A 17,356-nucleotide genomic window follows, 5' to 3' on the forward strand; every position below is an offset into this window, starting at 1 on the left:
ATTGCTAATTGTCTATTGCTATTGTGATAGTGTGAACAGTTTTGGAGCACCAGTACGTCATGGTGCTAGAAATGATGCTAAAACATGACCTGACGATACCCGTCCCATTGGGCAGACAGTCCGCTGTGTGAGTGTATGTGAATGTACGGAGGCATTAAAATATCCGCAACTATTTACCGGTAACAAGAAAGATCCACTCTAAGGGTACAGATTTGATTGTGAACATTACAAAAATGTTTCTTCTCAAATACTCTAAAGTATTTGTTTAATTTCTTACTTACACCTGCATATTTCTGTAGAGCTCTTTCTCTAATTCCTGGCCATTTTCAAAGTTTTGCCTGTCACACCTAGGGTGCCCTATTTTAATGACAGTCATATCTGTGGGGAGCAACTTGTGATAATTACCTTGCATGGTACTTCATTAAGGCCAACCTTTTCCATCCCCAAGATAAGATGGATGAGCAGTACAGACATGCTCACTGAAAGCCGTGTATGTTAAATTGTGAAGATACTGACAACAAACTGAGGAGGAAAAGAATAGAGATGATCTGTTTTGTCCCACATGAAGGGAGGGGAAAATAGGCCCTTCAAAATCAGGGGAACATTGCTCTGTGAGGTCTTTGATTCAGGATGCTTAAAGCAGGTAAACTGAACACCCAGGTTTGAAGGAGGTCGATACAAAAGAGTAAAACACTGGAGGAAGCACCGATTTCAGAATGTATCAGGGTGACTAATTCAAGAATGTGATGCAATATGTTCTGTGTTTGTTTTTTTTTTAAGAAATGTGTTTATTTAAGCTGTATTTTTAAGAGATATATTAGTACACCAAGTTTTTCATTCAAAATATTTTTTGTCTTTATTTAAATAAAGAACAAGTGTTTATCTTATGGTAAAGGATAAAGTCCTTCATTGATCTGGCAGCCTCACTGGAGTCCCTAATCATTATGTTGCTGATTTCACAGAGCAGGGAAGCAGGCTTTCAGCCTGGGCAGACTCTCATAGCCCTGTTGACCTCAGGGGATCTTTGGCAACTAGTTAAGAGCATTCTGCTGAATCTGCATCCGGTAGTTAATAGAAATGCACTTAAAAATTGCTAAAGAAATGCTTCATTTTGGGGATTAAAAGCTGTATCACTTCCACATGACTCAGAGAAAGGTCTCTTGCTTTCTGTCGCATTATGATAGGCATGCACAGACCTTCTGTCACACCACAAGCAACTTACAGTGGGCCTGCCACCAGAACCCCGTGAGAAAATCATTACCGCGTAAGTTGAAGCTCTGCCTCAGTTACAGAAGCAGCCTGCCCTTCAGCTTCCTGCCGGTACCGTTCTGCTGCTATCATCTTGTTTTAAAACTTATTCCTCACCTTCAGAAGGAATTGCAGTCACCCAGGCAGAATAATAGGCACCTTTGCGGTGCAAAGATGTTTCTGGGTGACTTGGTTCTGCTGCTTGTTCAAGAGGTTAATAGCAGGTGCCTGAGTCACTGCTAACTGTGGTTTGCCTTTTTGCAGCCCACTGCCACCTGAGGAGCTCACAGATCTTATTTACGAAGCAAGTGGCCAAGACATCAGTATTGCAGTCCTGACACAGGTATGCAGCATGTGTAAAAAGGGAGAACCCTTTTTCCCAACATCCAGCTGTGCCCAGTGTGGCACCAGTGTCTGCTCTGTGACTGGGGGAGCCAAGATGACCCACTCTGAATGGGTGCCCTTATGGATTTGTCCTTACAGGAAATAATTACGTACTTGGCGATGTACGTCCGGTCACAGCCTAGTCTTTTTGTGGATATGCTCAGGCTCCGCATTGGTCTGATAATTCAGGTGATGGCCACTGAGCTGGCTCGGAGTCTGAAATGCTCAGGTAAGAGCAATTTTATCATAAGGATACTTACAGTGTTATTCCTGCTTCACCTCATTGGTTGATTTTTCATTTATATGTGTTAAATCCTTTTATTAACTTCTTCACTGATCATGCACAGTTACAAACTGTGAAAATAACTTCTCTCTTTGACGTAATGAAAGATTCCTGCACTCGCCCCCCACCCCCAATGCCCTCTGAAGTGGACATTAAATACTTAAGTCCCCTGACGTTCAGTAAGTGTTTAAAGTCCAGGTCATCAAATGGCACATGTATGTGTATTTAGGGACCCAATACCACTAATGTCAGTGAGAATTAGGACCTTAGGTATCTTCTGAATATTTGAGCCTTAATTCATAGTTCTGGTAGTTTTTATTCAAAGTAATTTCTGATCTTCTTCCTTTTACGTGTAAACCTTCTCCCCTGGAATGTCCGTAGTTGAAAAATATTTGCTGTTTAGTGAAATCTAAAGTGGTAGCTTTAGTGGTATGTTAGCTATAGTGGTATGTTATTTTGCCAGGTGGTCAGTAAAAAAATTCTTACAGTATCCCAAAGGTCTTCAAAGGGCTGGAGCACCTCTCCTCTGAGGACAGGCTGAGAGAGTTGGGGTTGTTCGGCCTGGAGAGGAGCAGGCTCCGGGGAGACCTTATTGCAGCCTTCCAGTACTTAAAGGGGGCCTACAAGAAAGCTGAAGAGGAACTTGTTACAAGGGCATGTAATGATAGGACAAGGGGTAATGGCTTTCAACTGAAAGAAGGTAGATTTAGATTAGATATAAAGAAGAAATTGTTCACTATGAGGGTGGTGAGGCACTGGAACAGGTTGCCCAGAGAAGCTGTGATGCCCCGTCCCTGGAAGTGTTCAGGGCCAGGCTGGATGGAGCTTTGAGCAACCTGGTCTAGAGGAAGGTGTCGCTGCCCATGGCAGGGGGCTGGAACAAGGTGATCTTTAAGGTCACTTCCAATCCAAACCATTCTACGATTCTATGTTGCATATATGGGTAAAGAACTGGCTGGATGGCCGAGCCCAGAGAGTTGTGGTGAATGGCGATAAATCCAGCTGGCAGCCGGTCACAAGCGGTGTTCCCCAGCGCTCAGTTCTGGGGCTGGTCTTATTCAATATCTTTATTGATGATCTGGATGAGGGGATCGAGTGCTCCCTCAGTAAGTTTGCAGATGACACCAAGTTGGGTGGGAGTGTTGATCTGCTGGAGGGTAGGAGGGCTCTGCAGAGGGATCTGGACAGGCTGGATCGATGGGCAGAGGTCAACTGTATGAGGTTTAGTAAGGCCACGTGCCGGGTCCTGCACTTGGGTCACAACAACCCTGTGAAACGCTACAGGCTTGGGGAGGAGTGGCTGGAGAGCTGCCCGGCAGAAAGGGACCTGGGGGTGCTGGTTGACAGCCAGCTGAATATGAACCAGCAGTGTGCCCAGATGGCCAAGAAGGCCAACAGCGTCTTTGCCTGTATCAGAAATAGTGTGTCCAGCAGGAGTGGGCAGTGATCGTGCCCCTGTACTCGGCACTGGTGAGGCCACACCTTGAATCCTGTGTTCAGTTTTGGGCCCCTCGTTACAAGAAGGACATTGAGTTTCTTGAGCGTGTCCAGAGAAGGGCAACAAAGCTGGTGAGGGGTCTGGAGCACAAGCCTTCTGAGGAGCAGCTGAGGGAACTGGGGTTGTTCAGTCTGGAGAAGAGGAGGCTGAGAGGAGACCTTATCGCTCTCTACAACTACCTGAAAGGGGGTTGTGGCAATGAGGGTGTTGGTCTCTTCTCCCAAGTAACTAGTGATAGGACAAGAGGAAATGACCTCAAGTTGTGCCAGGGGAGGTTTAGATTGGATATTAGGAAAAATTTCTTCACCGAGAGGGTGGTCAAGCATTGGAACAGGCTGCCCAGGATGATGGTGGAGTCACCATCTCTTGAAGTGTTCAAAAAATGTGTGGATGTGGCGCTTCAGGACATGGTTTATGGGACACGGTGGCGCTGGATTAATGGTTGGACTTGATGATCTTGAAGGTCCTTTCCAACCTAGTGATTCTGTGATTCTGTAAATAAAATGCATACAATAAAACAAGAGTTAAGTAACAAACAAGAGGTGCAAAGCAAAAATTATTTAAAACTCACTTTGGACAAGAAAAGTGAAAGCAGAGAAGAATCATGATTGAACAGAGATCTGAAAAATCATTGAAAACTTTTCCACACCAGTGGAATTTAAAGGGGTCAGAAGTCTAAGAAGGAGAAGTCATGAAAAGTAATCAAGTTAATGTGACAACTATGTAGTCAAATGCTGACACTTAGGAGCATATCTGGGCCATATTTTGTGGCTTAGCTCTTGTTACCATTTCTAATGCCCTAGCACACCGTAAAGGGGATAACTTCGTGGAATTGCATTTTCTGGTCCGCCCCGGTTTTCTCCCTCCTGGAGTGAAGTGGGGGTCCCTGGTAGTTGGTTAGATGGAGCCCACCTTGGACGCTGCTGCTCTCTGACTAACTCTAGTGGCTGCCACTGGGGAGTGGCAGGTTTCTACCTCATGAGTAGTTGACAAAAGGAGCCAAGTCATTTTCTGGGATAATTCTGTTTCTGTATGAAGAGTGCACAGAAAGCACTTTTCCCCCAAAGCTGTAGCTGAGTAACAGAAGCTGCTTTATTTACAGCGCAAAGCCTCTCTTTCCTGGGGTCCCTTTTGTTATTCTGTAGCCTCAAATGCCAGCTGCTTTGTACTCTGCCCTCAGCTTCATGGCTGCCTTTCCCACATTTTCCTATGGGAGATTTGTCTGTGTGCACGCGTGTGCTCATGTGTATGTATGTGCTTTTTCTCTCTCTCACTTGCAAGCTGATCCTTTAATAAACAACAAAATACAAACCTTCCACATGCATGCATTTCTTTATGGGATAACTCCAGCTCTGTAATTGAGATCTCTGCTGTTGAGAGATGGGTGTAATGCCTTTTCATGCGATCCTGCTCTCCAAAGGAGGAAGCAAAGGATGCTTCCTGATGATGATGCTCTCATCATCAGCTTCAGTGAGATTTCGCACAAGGTGCAGCATACTATTCAGTAATGCAAATAGCATTATTTCCATGCAGTGGTTGCGTAGTCTTGAAGTGTATTTTCTTTGAAATGTGACTCTACATATTAGTTTTTTTAAAGGAAGCGCTAGCCACAAGGGAAACATGACTGAACTTCATTCAGTCAGCAGTTAACTTAGGAAAATAAACCTATAGAGCAACCTATAGTCATGTTTGTCCTTTTTTGTTTGGTTTGGTTTTTTTTAACCAGGTGAAGAAGCTTCAGAGAGTTTGATGAATCTAAGTCCCTTTGATATGAAAAATCTCCTACACCATATTCTCAGTGGAAAAGAGTTTGGTGTGGAAAGAAGCTGTAAGTTGTCCTCTCGGGTACTTGTATATGTTAAGTGAGAACTATAAATACAAAGTTAGATTGTCTTATAAGTAGGAATCTATTCTCTTGGCATGTAAAATAGAGGTATAGGTGATGAGTTGAATCATGGGTAGCTGGTACCTGTGTATGTCTGCTGTGGAATAAACAAAACACATACCATGGAAGCTGTCTGCACTGAAATAAGATTCTATCAAGTTTTCAGTGATATGAAGGCAAACTTTTATAATGAAGACCTTTTATATGGCCAGAATAAAGACCATAAAAAGGGCATATCCAATCTGCCTTCAAGGAGCATGTCTGTGATACCTAGGTATTCCCAACTGGCACTTCAGCTGTCTCCCAGCTTCATTCTTAAGCACTCACAGACATGTTGTAACTCTGATGTCTTTTGAAGCGATGATTGCTCCATGTTTTGGAACATCAGGTCCCAGTATCCAAGTATGGATCTACGCCCCTGACTTGATGCAGTCAGGTTTGAACTATTGATGTGATTTGAAAGGATGCAGTCACCAAGGGCACTGTACACTTGTGAAAGGATATGCTTTTATCTTTAACTTCTAGTTAAAATGTCATCTGCTTTTCTACCCCCTAGCATTTTAAAAATGTCCATTTGCTTCTTTTAGTGCGACCTGTAGATTCCTCTTCATCTAGCCCTGCAATTTCTATTCATGAAATGGGGCATTCTGGAGCAACCAAAACAGAAAGAAGTGGTATTACTAAACTGAAGAGTGAGATGAAGCAGGTGAGGGTTTTCCATCAATCCTCATCAGAAAATGCAGCTGTTCTGGTACTGTTATGTTAGATTTTTGTGTGTTAATTTTAGGAGACCATTTTTAATGCCAAATAATGTCTTCGTAAATGATAGAAGTTTCCAAGGATCCATTGATTTAAAGCTGATCACCAAATAGAAAGCAGTAAAGGGATGTTTCCTCCAAAAATGCATTCCCTTTTTTGTTCTTGTTTACGTGCTGAATATAGAAGAACTTGAACAAACTCTAATGCATCCATGGCATCAACTTTAAAACAGCTCTTTAATCATCTTTAGCTAAGGAAAGGTCAGATGTACAAAGTGAAACTTGCATGCAAACTGTTCATTTTTATAGCCTGCACAAGCTGCTAATGTGATTCACATGCCTTTTGGAAAAGATACACTTGGTAAAGAAATCTTGGTTTGTTTTCTTCCTGTTTTGTTTCTTCAGGAATGGAGGATGATTACTGGTAGAATATATATATATATATATATATATTTAAGTTCAGTACATTAAAGTATGCAGCAACTGGAGAGATATAGGAAATACTTCCAAAATATTCTGAATGAATGTGGCTGATATTTTTGTTATAAGTGCTTTTGCTTTCTCTTTTTTAATGTTTCAATTAGTAATTTTCTTTTGCTCTAGATAAATAGGAAGGTAGTGATCATATTGTAGCTTCATATTGTTCAGTCTGGGTTGTTCAGCCTGGAGAAGAGAAGGCTGCAGGGAGACCTTCATGTGGTCTTTCAGTATACAAAGGGGACTTATAAGAAAGGTGGAGAGAGACTTTTTGCCAAGGCCTGTTATGACAGGACAAAGGGCAATGGATTTGAAGTGAAAGAGGGTAGGTTTCGGTTGGACATAAGGAAGATATTTTTTACGATGAGGGTGGTGAGCCACTGGAACAGGTTGCTCAGCAAAGCTGTGGATGCCCCATCGTTGGAAGTGTTCAAGGTCAGGCTGGACGGGGCTTTGAGCAACCTGATCAAGTGAAAGATGTCCCTGCCCACGGCGGGGAGGTTGGCCTAGACGATCTGTAAATGTCCCTTCCAACCCAAACCATGCTGTGATTCTATATTAGAAGCGTATTTTAAAAAGACTCTCTTCTGAGAGCTTATCAAGCGTGATTCATCCAATCTGGGCCCATTTCCATAAGTTTCTGAGGAAGTATGTGGTGTTCTCCTTTGATGGTATGAAACAGAACTGCTCGATAAGCCCTTAGAAAGGAGTGGCATTTCTGCATGGTCTTGACGCGAACCATTTGATGGTGACGATAAAGATCAGTTAATGATCCTTGGTGGGACACGATGAGGCAGGGAAGCAAAGGCCCCTGTGAAACATGGAGTGTCTGTCTCAGGAGACCCAGTCACCGTGTTTGAGCCATGCTGCTGCCTGAGCATGGTCATGGCCGAGGCTTGTGGTGCGGCTGGGGCTGTGAAGGTGCTGCCAGCTGCTTTCCGCCGGCCCTGGAGTGGCTTTGGGCGTTCAGTCCGAGCAGGGCTCACAGTGGTACAACGGGTGTCTGACTTCAGGGCCTTTCTGGGAGGGAAGAGGGACTAGGCACTAGGCAGCAGCATTATTTTGTGTTACATACAGAGGTGAGCCTGAGCTGAAACACTTGGAGGTTTGTTGAGGTTGGAAAGGTATTTCCTGCGTTGCTTTTGCATTAGATGGAAACGTGGTATTTGGCACAAAGGAGGAGTCAGCTGCTTTAGTTTTCGTTCCTCTCACCTTTCCACTCATGCTGCTTCCTGCCACGTCTCACTGCATTCTCTGAATAATTCACTAGATACTGATTTAATGCCATTTTGATGGAGGGGAATCAACTTTGTGATACAAGCAACATTTCAGGTACTTGCACCTCTTTGCACCAGAGCTCAGGTGCTGAGCGACTGTGGCCATCTCATTTGCCGCTGTTGTTTCTTGAGTCTGAACATCAAGCCTTTGCCTGCGTCTGAACCATTAACACTGAATTAGGAGGCATTGCTTGGGGCGGGCAGTTACAGAAAAGTGCTGTAAGTCTGAGATGCTGCATCCTCATTTGAGCAAAAATTTTTGCCTTGCAGGTGTTTGCTTGGCACTGCCCACCCAGTTGGCAGCCCACAGATTTTCTGCAGCAAGATGACCTTCTTGTGCAAAGAGAAGCTGCTGACATTGCAGCGAGTGGGGAATGGAAGGGGGGAGCGTGGGGTTTTTTCACAGCCCTGAGTCACAGGGAAGCTTTTGCATGCATCTTAAACTGTGGTGGTTTGTGTTGGCCATGCTTGGAGCTCAGTAGGTGGTGTGGGCAGCTTGTGGCTGTACCACAACCAAGAAGGCTCCTGGCACGGTGGGGTCTGCCTCGTGGTGGCCCTGGGAATCGGCAGCAGCAGCCCCGAAGTCAGCTGAAGTGCAGTACTGCAAGGGGTCAGGGGCTGTCGCAGTTTCCCCCCCCTCCAGTACCTGAGCTTATTCCATGTTTATTGTCTTTGCACAGATGGGTTACTTAACCTTGTTTGTGTCCTGTTCTGTCATGGCTGGCTGTCTGATGTGTTGGTGTCTGGTTTTGTTTTGTAGTTCTTTCATGAGGGCCACTCCATGTCCAGCAGCATGTTCGCTTCCACGGTAAAACACCATCTGCAGCTCTGCACCTGCTTTTCACCCTGTGTGTGTGTGTGTGTGCACGTGCAAGGCTCTTAGCTCTAGTCACCTCCCCATGGCTTCTCCTGCATAAAAACCTGTTTTCAAACCCTACCTCTTTGTTTTGTTCATCTTCATTGGGAAGTAATTCTCATTAGTAATCTTTTAATAGAAGTCGAGTCTTGCATTTAGATCCACTAGTTCTTCTAAAGCTTAAGCAGTTGTAGCCGGTAAAGCACTATAGCAGATTTATCTACTTGATGGTGAATTATGTTACAGGTGTCATCAGTATTTAAAAGTCATGTAGCATTGATAAATGCTGGCAGTCTGTGGACATTAACAAACCCAGAACAGCTTCGGGTTGCTGAGAGGGGTTTTCTGGGTATGGGTATGTGCTCAAGCAGTCATCTTCTTTCAAAGGCAGAGAACTGTAGCTCTTCTTAAGCTCTCAGTGGTAAGAAGGGAGATTACCATTTAAATATTTTACCAACAGAAACCTCAATAAAGCAAGACTGAGAGGTTGAAATCTGTCACGAAGAGACACAAAGCTTGCAGCTACACCTGCACTTTAAACTGGCGGTTGTGATTCATGGTTCTCTGCGTCTGCAGACTTGCTGTCCATGGCATGCCTCCCAGGTGTCCTAAATACACAACTGCAGAGCACCACTAGCCCTGTGGCCTGGCCTGACAACTGCCAGGTTGCTGTTGCCTCTCTTGCCACATACCGGTGCAGAAAGGCAGGCTTCAGCTGTGTGTTTGATTCAAGGGCACAGAATTGTTCAGTGAGATCTTTGTTTCTCTGAACCTGAATAGCCAGATTAATTATTGTATGCCGATGGATTTCTCTATTTTGGCGTCCACCCTTCTGCTGACCTCTTGCATCCCCTAGTTCTGCTCAACAAGGGTGGAGGATGTTCTGTCTGTCTGTCTCAGTGTGCAGTGGAAGGGAACAGCATGCATCAAGCCACCAGGGGAACACCACCAATGCCTCAGTGACACCAGTAGGAGTGAATATGGACTTTCTTTGCATTTGCTGGTCTTCTTGCAGAGCTTGGCTGTGTAGAGTCAGTGAGCCTATCCTTTGCAAATGTACAGTTTTCGTTCTTATTTCCCACCTTCCCCCGTACTTTGCTCAGGCAGTTCCCTATGCAGAGGTGATGGAATCTGAGATGGGGCTGTCAGTGGAGTCCTTTCTGGGCTGAAAGTAACAGGTGTGCAAAAACGAACGAGGAAGCAGAAGAGTACGGTCTTTGGGAGTGCAAAGAGTAGGCAGACTGCATGTGTGGAAGTGTGAACAAGACTTTGGAGGGAGTGCCACAACTATGAGGATGATTTGCTTCCTAATTTACTCTCCAAGTCTGGTAGAGTAAAATAATACAGCAATAGTGACAATAAAGGAAACAAGACTGATACTTGCAGAGAGGCAGGCATGATGATTACATGACCCCATGAAGTCAGTTTTCAATCTGCTTACCTTAATGAAGCTTTTTGCATGGAGGACCTCTTTTGCTGGACTCATGAACCCTTTGGTTCTTTTGTGACACTGAGCCCGAAGTCCAAGTCAGACCTACCAGCAAATCCCACCATTTGCACACCAGTGACACTTCCCTGGCAGCCAACTCATGCTTGTTAAAATAGCCATGCCTTGCGCTGAACCAAGCAGTGAAGTTTACTGGGTTATGCCTTGTTGAACTACTTCCCTGTTTTCTTGAGAAATGATTGAAGTACTGGAGCAGTGAAGCTTGTTGTGAAGGGGAGAGAAAGGGAACAGTCCTGTTCTGTCATCTTGTATGGCATCATGGCCTGTATCTTTTCACCGATTCTGAGGCAGCTTTTTAACAGACTGATGTATTCACCAGCAGTAGCACTTGGGGTGGCAGAAAGCAACTAACCAAGGCTTTAATGTTTCTTACAGAGGGGCAGTACTCCATCGTCTCCTACGAGTACTTCTCCTACAGGCTCCAAAGGAGACACGAGCTGGGGTGACCGAAAAGGGCAGTGGCTGCGCAGAAGGAGGCTTGATGGTGCTATTAACAGAGTTCCTGTTGGCTTTTATGAGCAAGTGTGGAAAATCCTTCAGAAGGTAAGCTGACAGCTGTGGAGGGCAGGAAGCAAGCAAGCCGTATGGTAACTTGGGGAAGTGGTGGTCCAGAGGCTGTGTGTTGCCGGGAGTTGCAGTTAGTCTTCAGCTGGAAGACTGGTGGAAACTAGAGACATTAGTAGGAGTGTGTTTCTTGAACATAAAAGGGCTCCGTTAACACAAGTTCACGTGTTTGTTTGAAAGCATATTTTTCTCTGAAACCACCATTGCTGAATTTTGTCTGAGCGATTCTGTTCCACCCATTCTGTTCTATTTTGCATCGCCCATGGCGTAGTGCAAGTTGTGGTCAGTGCCGCTGAGGGGCACTGCAATGCAGTGCAGTTCATGTGCTCCCGTTCAGAAAGGCTGCGAGGAATCAAGTAGCAAACTACGCTGACTCTTCCAAAATGTCTTGAGATCTCTTGCTGGCTGTTTGGAGCTGTATGGCATTTTTAACATTTTTGTTTGTTTGTTTTTAAATGAAAAGTAAGTCCTTGCCAGCACCTTGGAGATCAAGGGTATGGAAATGTGTTGAAGCAGCTCTCCAGGAAGGAGGAGAGGGGAATTACGAATTTGACTCATTTTAAAGTGATTATGCACCTGTTCTTCTGCTTTGCTGGATGAAAGACAGCATTTGGCATCTTGTAGCACTGAGCTGTTCATGCCTACACAGTTGGGAAAACCTGTGCATCACCAGCTCAGGTTGATTTTGGTTGTCCTTCTAAAATCACTTATGCTGAAGGCTGTTAGTGTTCATGTCAGCCAAGACAGGTCATATATGACCTCATGGCTATTTACTAATGGGATCTTTCAGGAGAGCGAGCATGACTTCTGTTCTGACCTAACATAATAGCTGGGAGTATTTGAATGGTTTTCTGGGCTATTAAAATCAATTGCGCTTATTTAAGTCACCTTCAATATTTGGTTCTTAAACTCACTTTGGACTGCTCATAACGGCTCTCTCTTCTTGGTTTATTTTTGCACCTCAGGTACCCAGAAGTGACATTGCTTAGCCTGCCTTCTCACCATTTAGGTTTTGTCACTCTTTTTCTAGAAATACCACTTGGTATTTCTAACACCACCTCTCCCCCACTGTTGGTGGCCCATGTCCAAGCACCACAACATGTTGACATCCTTAAGTTGTTGTGCCCTGGATCTGAAACACTTAACTAAATGTTTTAGCAAAAATGAAAAATAAAGGTTTGCACTTTCATGGTCTGTTACTGTGCTTTTGCATCATCTTTTATTTCTACATCTTTTCCCACAGAATGTTCTCATTGATTTCTTTTCCTCCTTTGTGTGCCTCTTGCTGCAGTGGCTCTCTAAGTACTTTCAGCCCTTCAGTAGCTGGACTGGAACACAGCATGCTCTCTACATGTCATAGGATCATAGAATAGTTTGGGTTGGAAGGGACCTTTAAAGACCATCTAGTTCAACCTCTCTGCAATGAGCAGGGACATCTTGAACTAGATCAGGTTGCTCAGAGCCCCGTCCAACCTGAGCTGGAATATTTCCCAAAACGGGCCATCTACCACCTCTTGCGGAAACCTTTGCCAGGGTTTTACCACCCTCATTGTGAAAAATGGCTTCTTTAGACTTAGTCTAAACCTACCCTCTTTAAGTTTAAAACCATTACCCCTTGTGCTAGTTCTACAGGTCCTGCTAAAAAATCTTTCTTACAAGCCCCCTTTAAGTACTGGCAGGCTGCAAGGTCTCCCTGGAGCCTTCTCTTCTCCAGGCTGAACAACCCCGATGCTTTCAGCCTGTCCTCACCGGAGAGGTGTTCCATCCATCTGATTGTTTTTGTGGCCCTCCTCTGGACCCGCTCCAGCAGGTCCATGTCGTTGCTGTGCTGAGGGCTCCAGAGCTGGATGCAGGACTCCCGGTGAGGTCTCAGAAGAGCAGAGTAGAGGGGCAGTATCACCTCCCTTGACCTGCTGGCCACGCTGCTTTGGATGCAGCCCAGGGTATGGTTGGCCTTCTGGGCTGTGAGTGCACATTGCTGGCTCCTGTCCAGCTTTTCATCCACCAGTACCCCCAAGTCCTTCTTGCCAGGGCTGCTCTCAACCCCTTCATCCCCCAGCCTGTACCTTGATACTGGGGGTTGCTCCGACCCAGGTGCCAGGCCCTGCCCTTGTCCTTGTTGAACCTTATGAGGTTCACACAGGCCCTTTTCTTGACCTTGTCTAGGTCCCTCTGGATGGCATGCTGTCCCTCAGGCGTGTCAACCGCACCACTCAGCTTGGTGTCATCTGCAAACTTGCTGAGGCTGCACTCGATCCCACTATGTAATTGATGAATGTATTAAAGAGTATTGGTCCCAATACGGACCCCTGAGTGATACCAGTTGTCACTGATATCCATCTGGACATTGAGCCATTGACCACTACCCTCTGGATGCCACCATCCAGCCAATTCCTCATCGACCCGACAGACCACCCATCAAACACCTATCTCTCCAATTTAGAGAGAAGAATGTTGTGGGGGACTGCATCAAAGGCCTTACGGAAGTCCAGATAGATGACATTGGTAGCTCTTCCCTTGTCCACTGATGTGGTCATTCCGTCATAGAAGGCCACTGGGTTGGTCAGGGAGGACTTGCCCTTGGTGAAGCCATGCTGGCTGTCTCAAATCATCTCCTTGTCCTCCATGTGCCTTAGCATAGCTTTTAGGAGGATCTGTTCCATGATCTTCCCTGGCACAGAGGTGAGGCTGACAGGTTGGTAGTTCCCAGGGTCCTCCTTGCTACCCCTTTTAAAAATGGGTGCAACGTTTCCCTTTTTCCAGTGCCCAGGGACTTCAGCTGAATGCCAGGACATTTAAAATATCCTGGAGAGTGGCTTGGCAACTACATCAGCCAGTTCCCTCAGGACTCTGGGATGCATCTTGTCAGGTCCCATGGACTTGTGCATGTTCAGGTTCCTCAGGTGGTCTTGAACCTGATCTTCTCTTACAGTGGGAGGGACTTTGGTCCCCCAGTCCCCGTCTTGCAGTCCATCCACTCAAGAGGTGTGGGAGGAGAGATTGCCAGTGAAAACTGAGGCAAGGATACCCCACTTGCATTGGTGACCAGCAGGTCCAATATGACATCCCCTCTGGTAGGGCTGTCTGTTACCTGGCACAGGAAGTTATCCTCCATGCACTCCAGGAGTATCCTGCGTTGCCTACAGCTCACTGTGCTACTTTTCCAGCAGATGTCAGGGTGGTTGAAGTCCCCCAGCAGGACAAGGGCCTGCGAGCGCGATACTTCCTGTAGCTGGAGTGAGAAGGCTTTGTCAATAGACTCCCCTTGATCGGGTGGCCTGTAGTAGACATCATCCACAAGATTCCCTTTGTTGCCTCAGTCCCTGTTTCTTACCCACAAGCTTTTGACCTGCTCATGGCTGTTCTTCAGAGGCAGCTCTTCACACTATCTATTTCTTGATGTAGAGGGCAACGCCTCTGCCCTTCCTTCCTCACCTGTCCCTTCTGAACAGCCTGTAGCCATCGATACCTGCACTCCAGTCATGGGATTCGTCCCACTGAGTTTCAGTAATGGTCACCAGGTCATAGCTTTCTAGCAGCATGGTGGCTTCCAGCTCCTGTTGTTTGCCTGTGCTGCACATGCATTGGTGTAGAAGCACTTCGGCTGGGCTGTCAGCCGTGTCGCCTTCTCAGAGGAACATCCCTTAATTCCTTTGAGGTCTTTCACTGGTGTTGCCCTGTTGACTCCTGTTACCTCAGGAGCCCCTGGCTCATCTCCGTAAGGCTGCAAGTGGGCTGAAGTGTAGCCAGCACGTCTCAGGGAAACAGGCTATTTCTAACATGTGGCAGGTTACATAATAACTTCTTCAACAAAGGTGAAATAATATTTTTAGCAGGTTTTATTTTATTGTTGTTGTTTTGGGTTTTTTGTGGGTTTTGTTGGGTTTTTTTAAACAGCGTTGTTGCATCTTGGCTGGTATCAGAGAACACTTACTTGCAAGAACTGTAATTTCTGTTCACTGACAATTTGTTGTTGTTTCAGTGCCATGGTCTGTCCATTGATGGGTATGTCCTTCCTTCTTCAACCACCAAAGAGGTACAGTAAGATGCCAATGATTTTCCACTGAAAATGACTGAATGTTTGGTTTGACAGTGTAAGGTGCAGCGGGGCTGCTGTTGGAGATCCCTGGTTTTAAGAAGGTTAGAAGACTTGGACCTTCTCCCAGCACCTCCGCCAGCTTTCCTGGGGCCCTGCAGATGAGTTCCTGCCAGGCAGGCCTGGGAGTGGGTTTGTGGCAGGTTTTCCCCTTCCCCGAGCCTAACCCCTGCGCGCCTTCGCTGACCATGTGTGCCTGCGGAGCAGTGCTTGAAGAAACTTGAAGAAGGACTGCTGGTGGCAGTCCTTGGGGCAGGGTGAGGAGAAGGCACAGCTTTGTTGGAATGACGCAGGCACGTTGTTGGCCACTTTTTTTTTTAATATGCTGCAACAGCGGCCAGTGTATTTTGGCATCACAGTCTCAAAAGTAAATACTGATTAAGGATGATTGTTTCTAACGAAAGCTCTGACTCTTTAAATCCATAACCTTTCCTTATGCTTTTTTCCTTAGTTGGATTGCCTGTCTTTAGGCACTCTGGCAAGTTTTGAATTCACATCTATAAAATAAACTCTTGTGAACAGTAATCCGTCAGTGCAAGAGAGGTGCTTGTGTGCCTGAGACTTCTCCTGCCTGGTTCCCTCAGATTTGTCTCTGGCTTCCTTCTCTTCTGAGGGACGGTGGTAACAGCTGAAGAGAGGAGCTAGCATTTTCTGCCAAATTCAAACCTTTTTTTTGCAGAATGGAGAGCTTTATTTATGCCTATTGTGTAGATAAATAGGCTTATATTTTTAGCCTGTCAGACCTAGACAGTATCTAATTTTGCTCTTTATAGGAATCAAACGGAATAAGCACAAACCTCCTAAGGCAGCAGCCTTTCACATAACAACCATGCAGCTATGCCAGTGCAAATTAGGCTGCTCTACAAACAATGCAGCTATATCCCTGTGTGGAAAAGCATTCCCTCTAAGCAGGTAGTTATTTTTAAAACCTGACAGTAATTTTGGCTTTGCAACTAACCTGCGATGCCAGAAAGATACTTACAAGGCAGAGCATGTCAGCCCGCAGCATGAGGAGCAAAGAGTTAATATCCAGCCAAGCGTCAGCAGTCCTGTATGTAGCTGAAATGTGTGTGTGATGGGTTGCAGGGCTGCAGCAGTCCTCTGGAAGTTGCATAACTCTTTGCAGGATCAGGGCCTAGCAACACAAAAAGTTTCTGTAAGTGCTAAAGCTGCACAAACATTTTGTTCATGTCAGTCTACCCCCATGTGCAGAGAGGAACATGTGTTTAAGTGCTTGCAGGATGTGGGGAACTAGTCTTTAGGATTTGTCAGTTTTTCTTTCCATTTCCACTCAAATTTGCCAGATGACCCCATGTGAAATCAAGTTTGCTGTGCACGTGGAGTCAGTGCTGAACCACGTACCCCAGCCCGAGTACAGGCAGCTCTTGGTGGAAGCTATTCTCGTTCTCACGTTCCTCTCTGACATCGAGGTGAACAGCATCGGTGGCATCATCCACGTAGATCGAATCGTGCACATGGCCAATGACCTGTTTCTACAGGAGCTGGTGAGTTCAAAGGGCGGTGGTGGGAAGCCTCCACGGGTGAAAATTGTCCCCTGCTCCTTTTGTAAAATGTGTGATGAGCTTGATCTTATCCTACAAAGACCAAATCACTTAAGTATCTTCTGGAAATATATTTGGAAGATTAATTTAAGAACTGTGGGAGATTTAAAGGGAATAAAATTGTAGTGGCTAACAAGCTCTGAAGTAAGTGGGTAGATTGAAGTTTTGCTATACCAAGGCATCAGAATTACCGATATTTGAGTAATCCCACCCATCCCCCCGAAGGACAAAAATCTGTGGCGTGATATGATGTTCCTCATTTACTTACACGGATCTAACTAAGACATGTGGGTCCTATAACAATTCTGACTGAGGTTTTCATGAGGGAAAGGAGAATTGCTTTCACTATTCAGCACAAATGCAAAATCATAATGTGGCGGGGGTTTTTTCCAATAAATAAGCATGCAGGCCTAACTTTCCCTACTTCTTCCCTTGTGTCTTTTCAGAAATCGTTCGGAGCTACTGGTAGTATCTTGGAGAAAGATGTAGCCACAGGAATTTGCCACTTTTTTTATGACAGTGCCCCAAGCGGGGCCTACGGCACCATGACGTACCTAACAAAAGCCATAATTATTTATTTACATGATTTCCTGCCTAGCACAGGCTGTGCGATGCAATAAGCGATGCCTCATGCAGGAGGGAAGGCTCAGAAGCTCTTCCTACCCCTTTCCCTGTCACAAACCTCTTGTTTAGTTGCTGCATGTACGTGTGCCATGCACTACCTCAGTATTTTACACTAGCTGTCATGCTACGTGCATGCCTACCTGAGGGGGGACAGGTAGGTGGAATTTGGCCTGGTTTTAAGGGAATGTGTGAGAAATAACAAACAATGAGGCTTTATTCTGCCCAAAGTGCATAAATGTAATTCATATTAAATTAACAAGAATTACACAGTTCTGCCAAGGGAAGAACAGATTACTCTGTGGAGATCAAAAGGCATGATAAAATAAGGGAGCTGTAT

The 17,356-nt window shown here is 45.5% G+C and overlaps 1 protein-coding gene across 2 annotated transcripts in view; it reads left to right on the forward strand.

The window, feature by feature from the left end:
- The window catches only part of PHKA2 (phosphorylase kinase regulatory subunit alpha 2), a gene marked incomplete at both ends in the record, with an annotated part of 46,863 nt that extends 29,848 nt beyond the window's left edge, over positions 1-17,015 (forward strand). The window contains 10 exons of one of the 2 annotated variants that reach the window (XM_081997279.1): positions 1,185-1,264; positions 1,513-1,591; positions 1,732-1,861; positions 5,140-5,241; positions 5,886-6,004; positions 8,571-8,618; positions 10,549-10,716; positions 14,720-14,773; positions 16,138-16,338; positions 16,842-17,015. In XM_081997279.1, the coding sequence (XP_081853405.1) occupies positions 1,185-1,264; positions 1,513-1,591; positions 1,732-1,861; positions 5,140-5,241; positions 5,886-6,004; positions 8,571-8,618; positions 10,549-10,716; positions 14,720-14,773; positions 16,138-16,338; positions 16,842-17,015 (1,155 nt within the window). The remainder of the gene's footprint in view (positions 1-1,184; positions 1,265-1,512; positions 1,592-1,731; positions 1,862-5,139; positions 5,242-5,885; positions 6,005-8,570; positions 8,619-10,548; positions 10,717-14,719; positions 14,774-16,137; positions 16,339-16,841) is intronic. The other variant, XM_081997280.1, reaches the window with a different exon arrangement.
- Positions 17,016-17,356: the final 341 nt, after the last annotated feature.

The sequence above is a fragment of the Phaethon aethereus genome, assembly GCF_964289735.1.
Source record: "Phaethon aethereus genome assembly, chromosome: 1".
In the NCBI taxonomy this organism is placed as follows: domain Eukaryota; kingdom Metazoa; phylum Chordata; class Aves; order Phaethontiformes; family Phaethontidae; genus Phaethon; species Phaethon aethereus.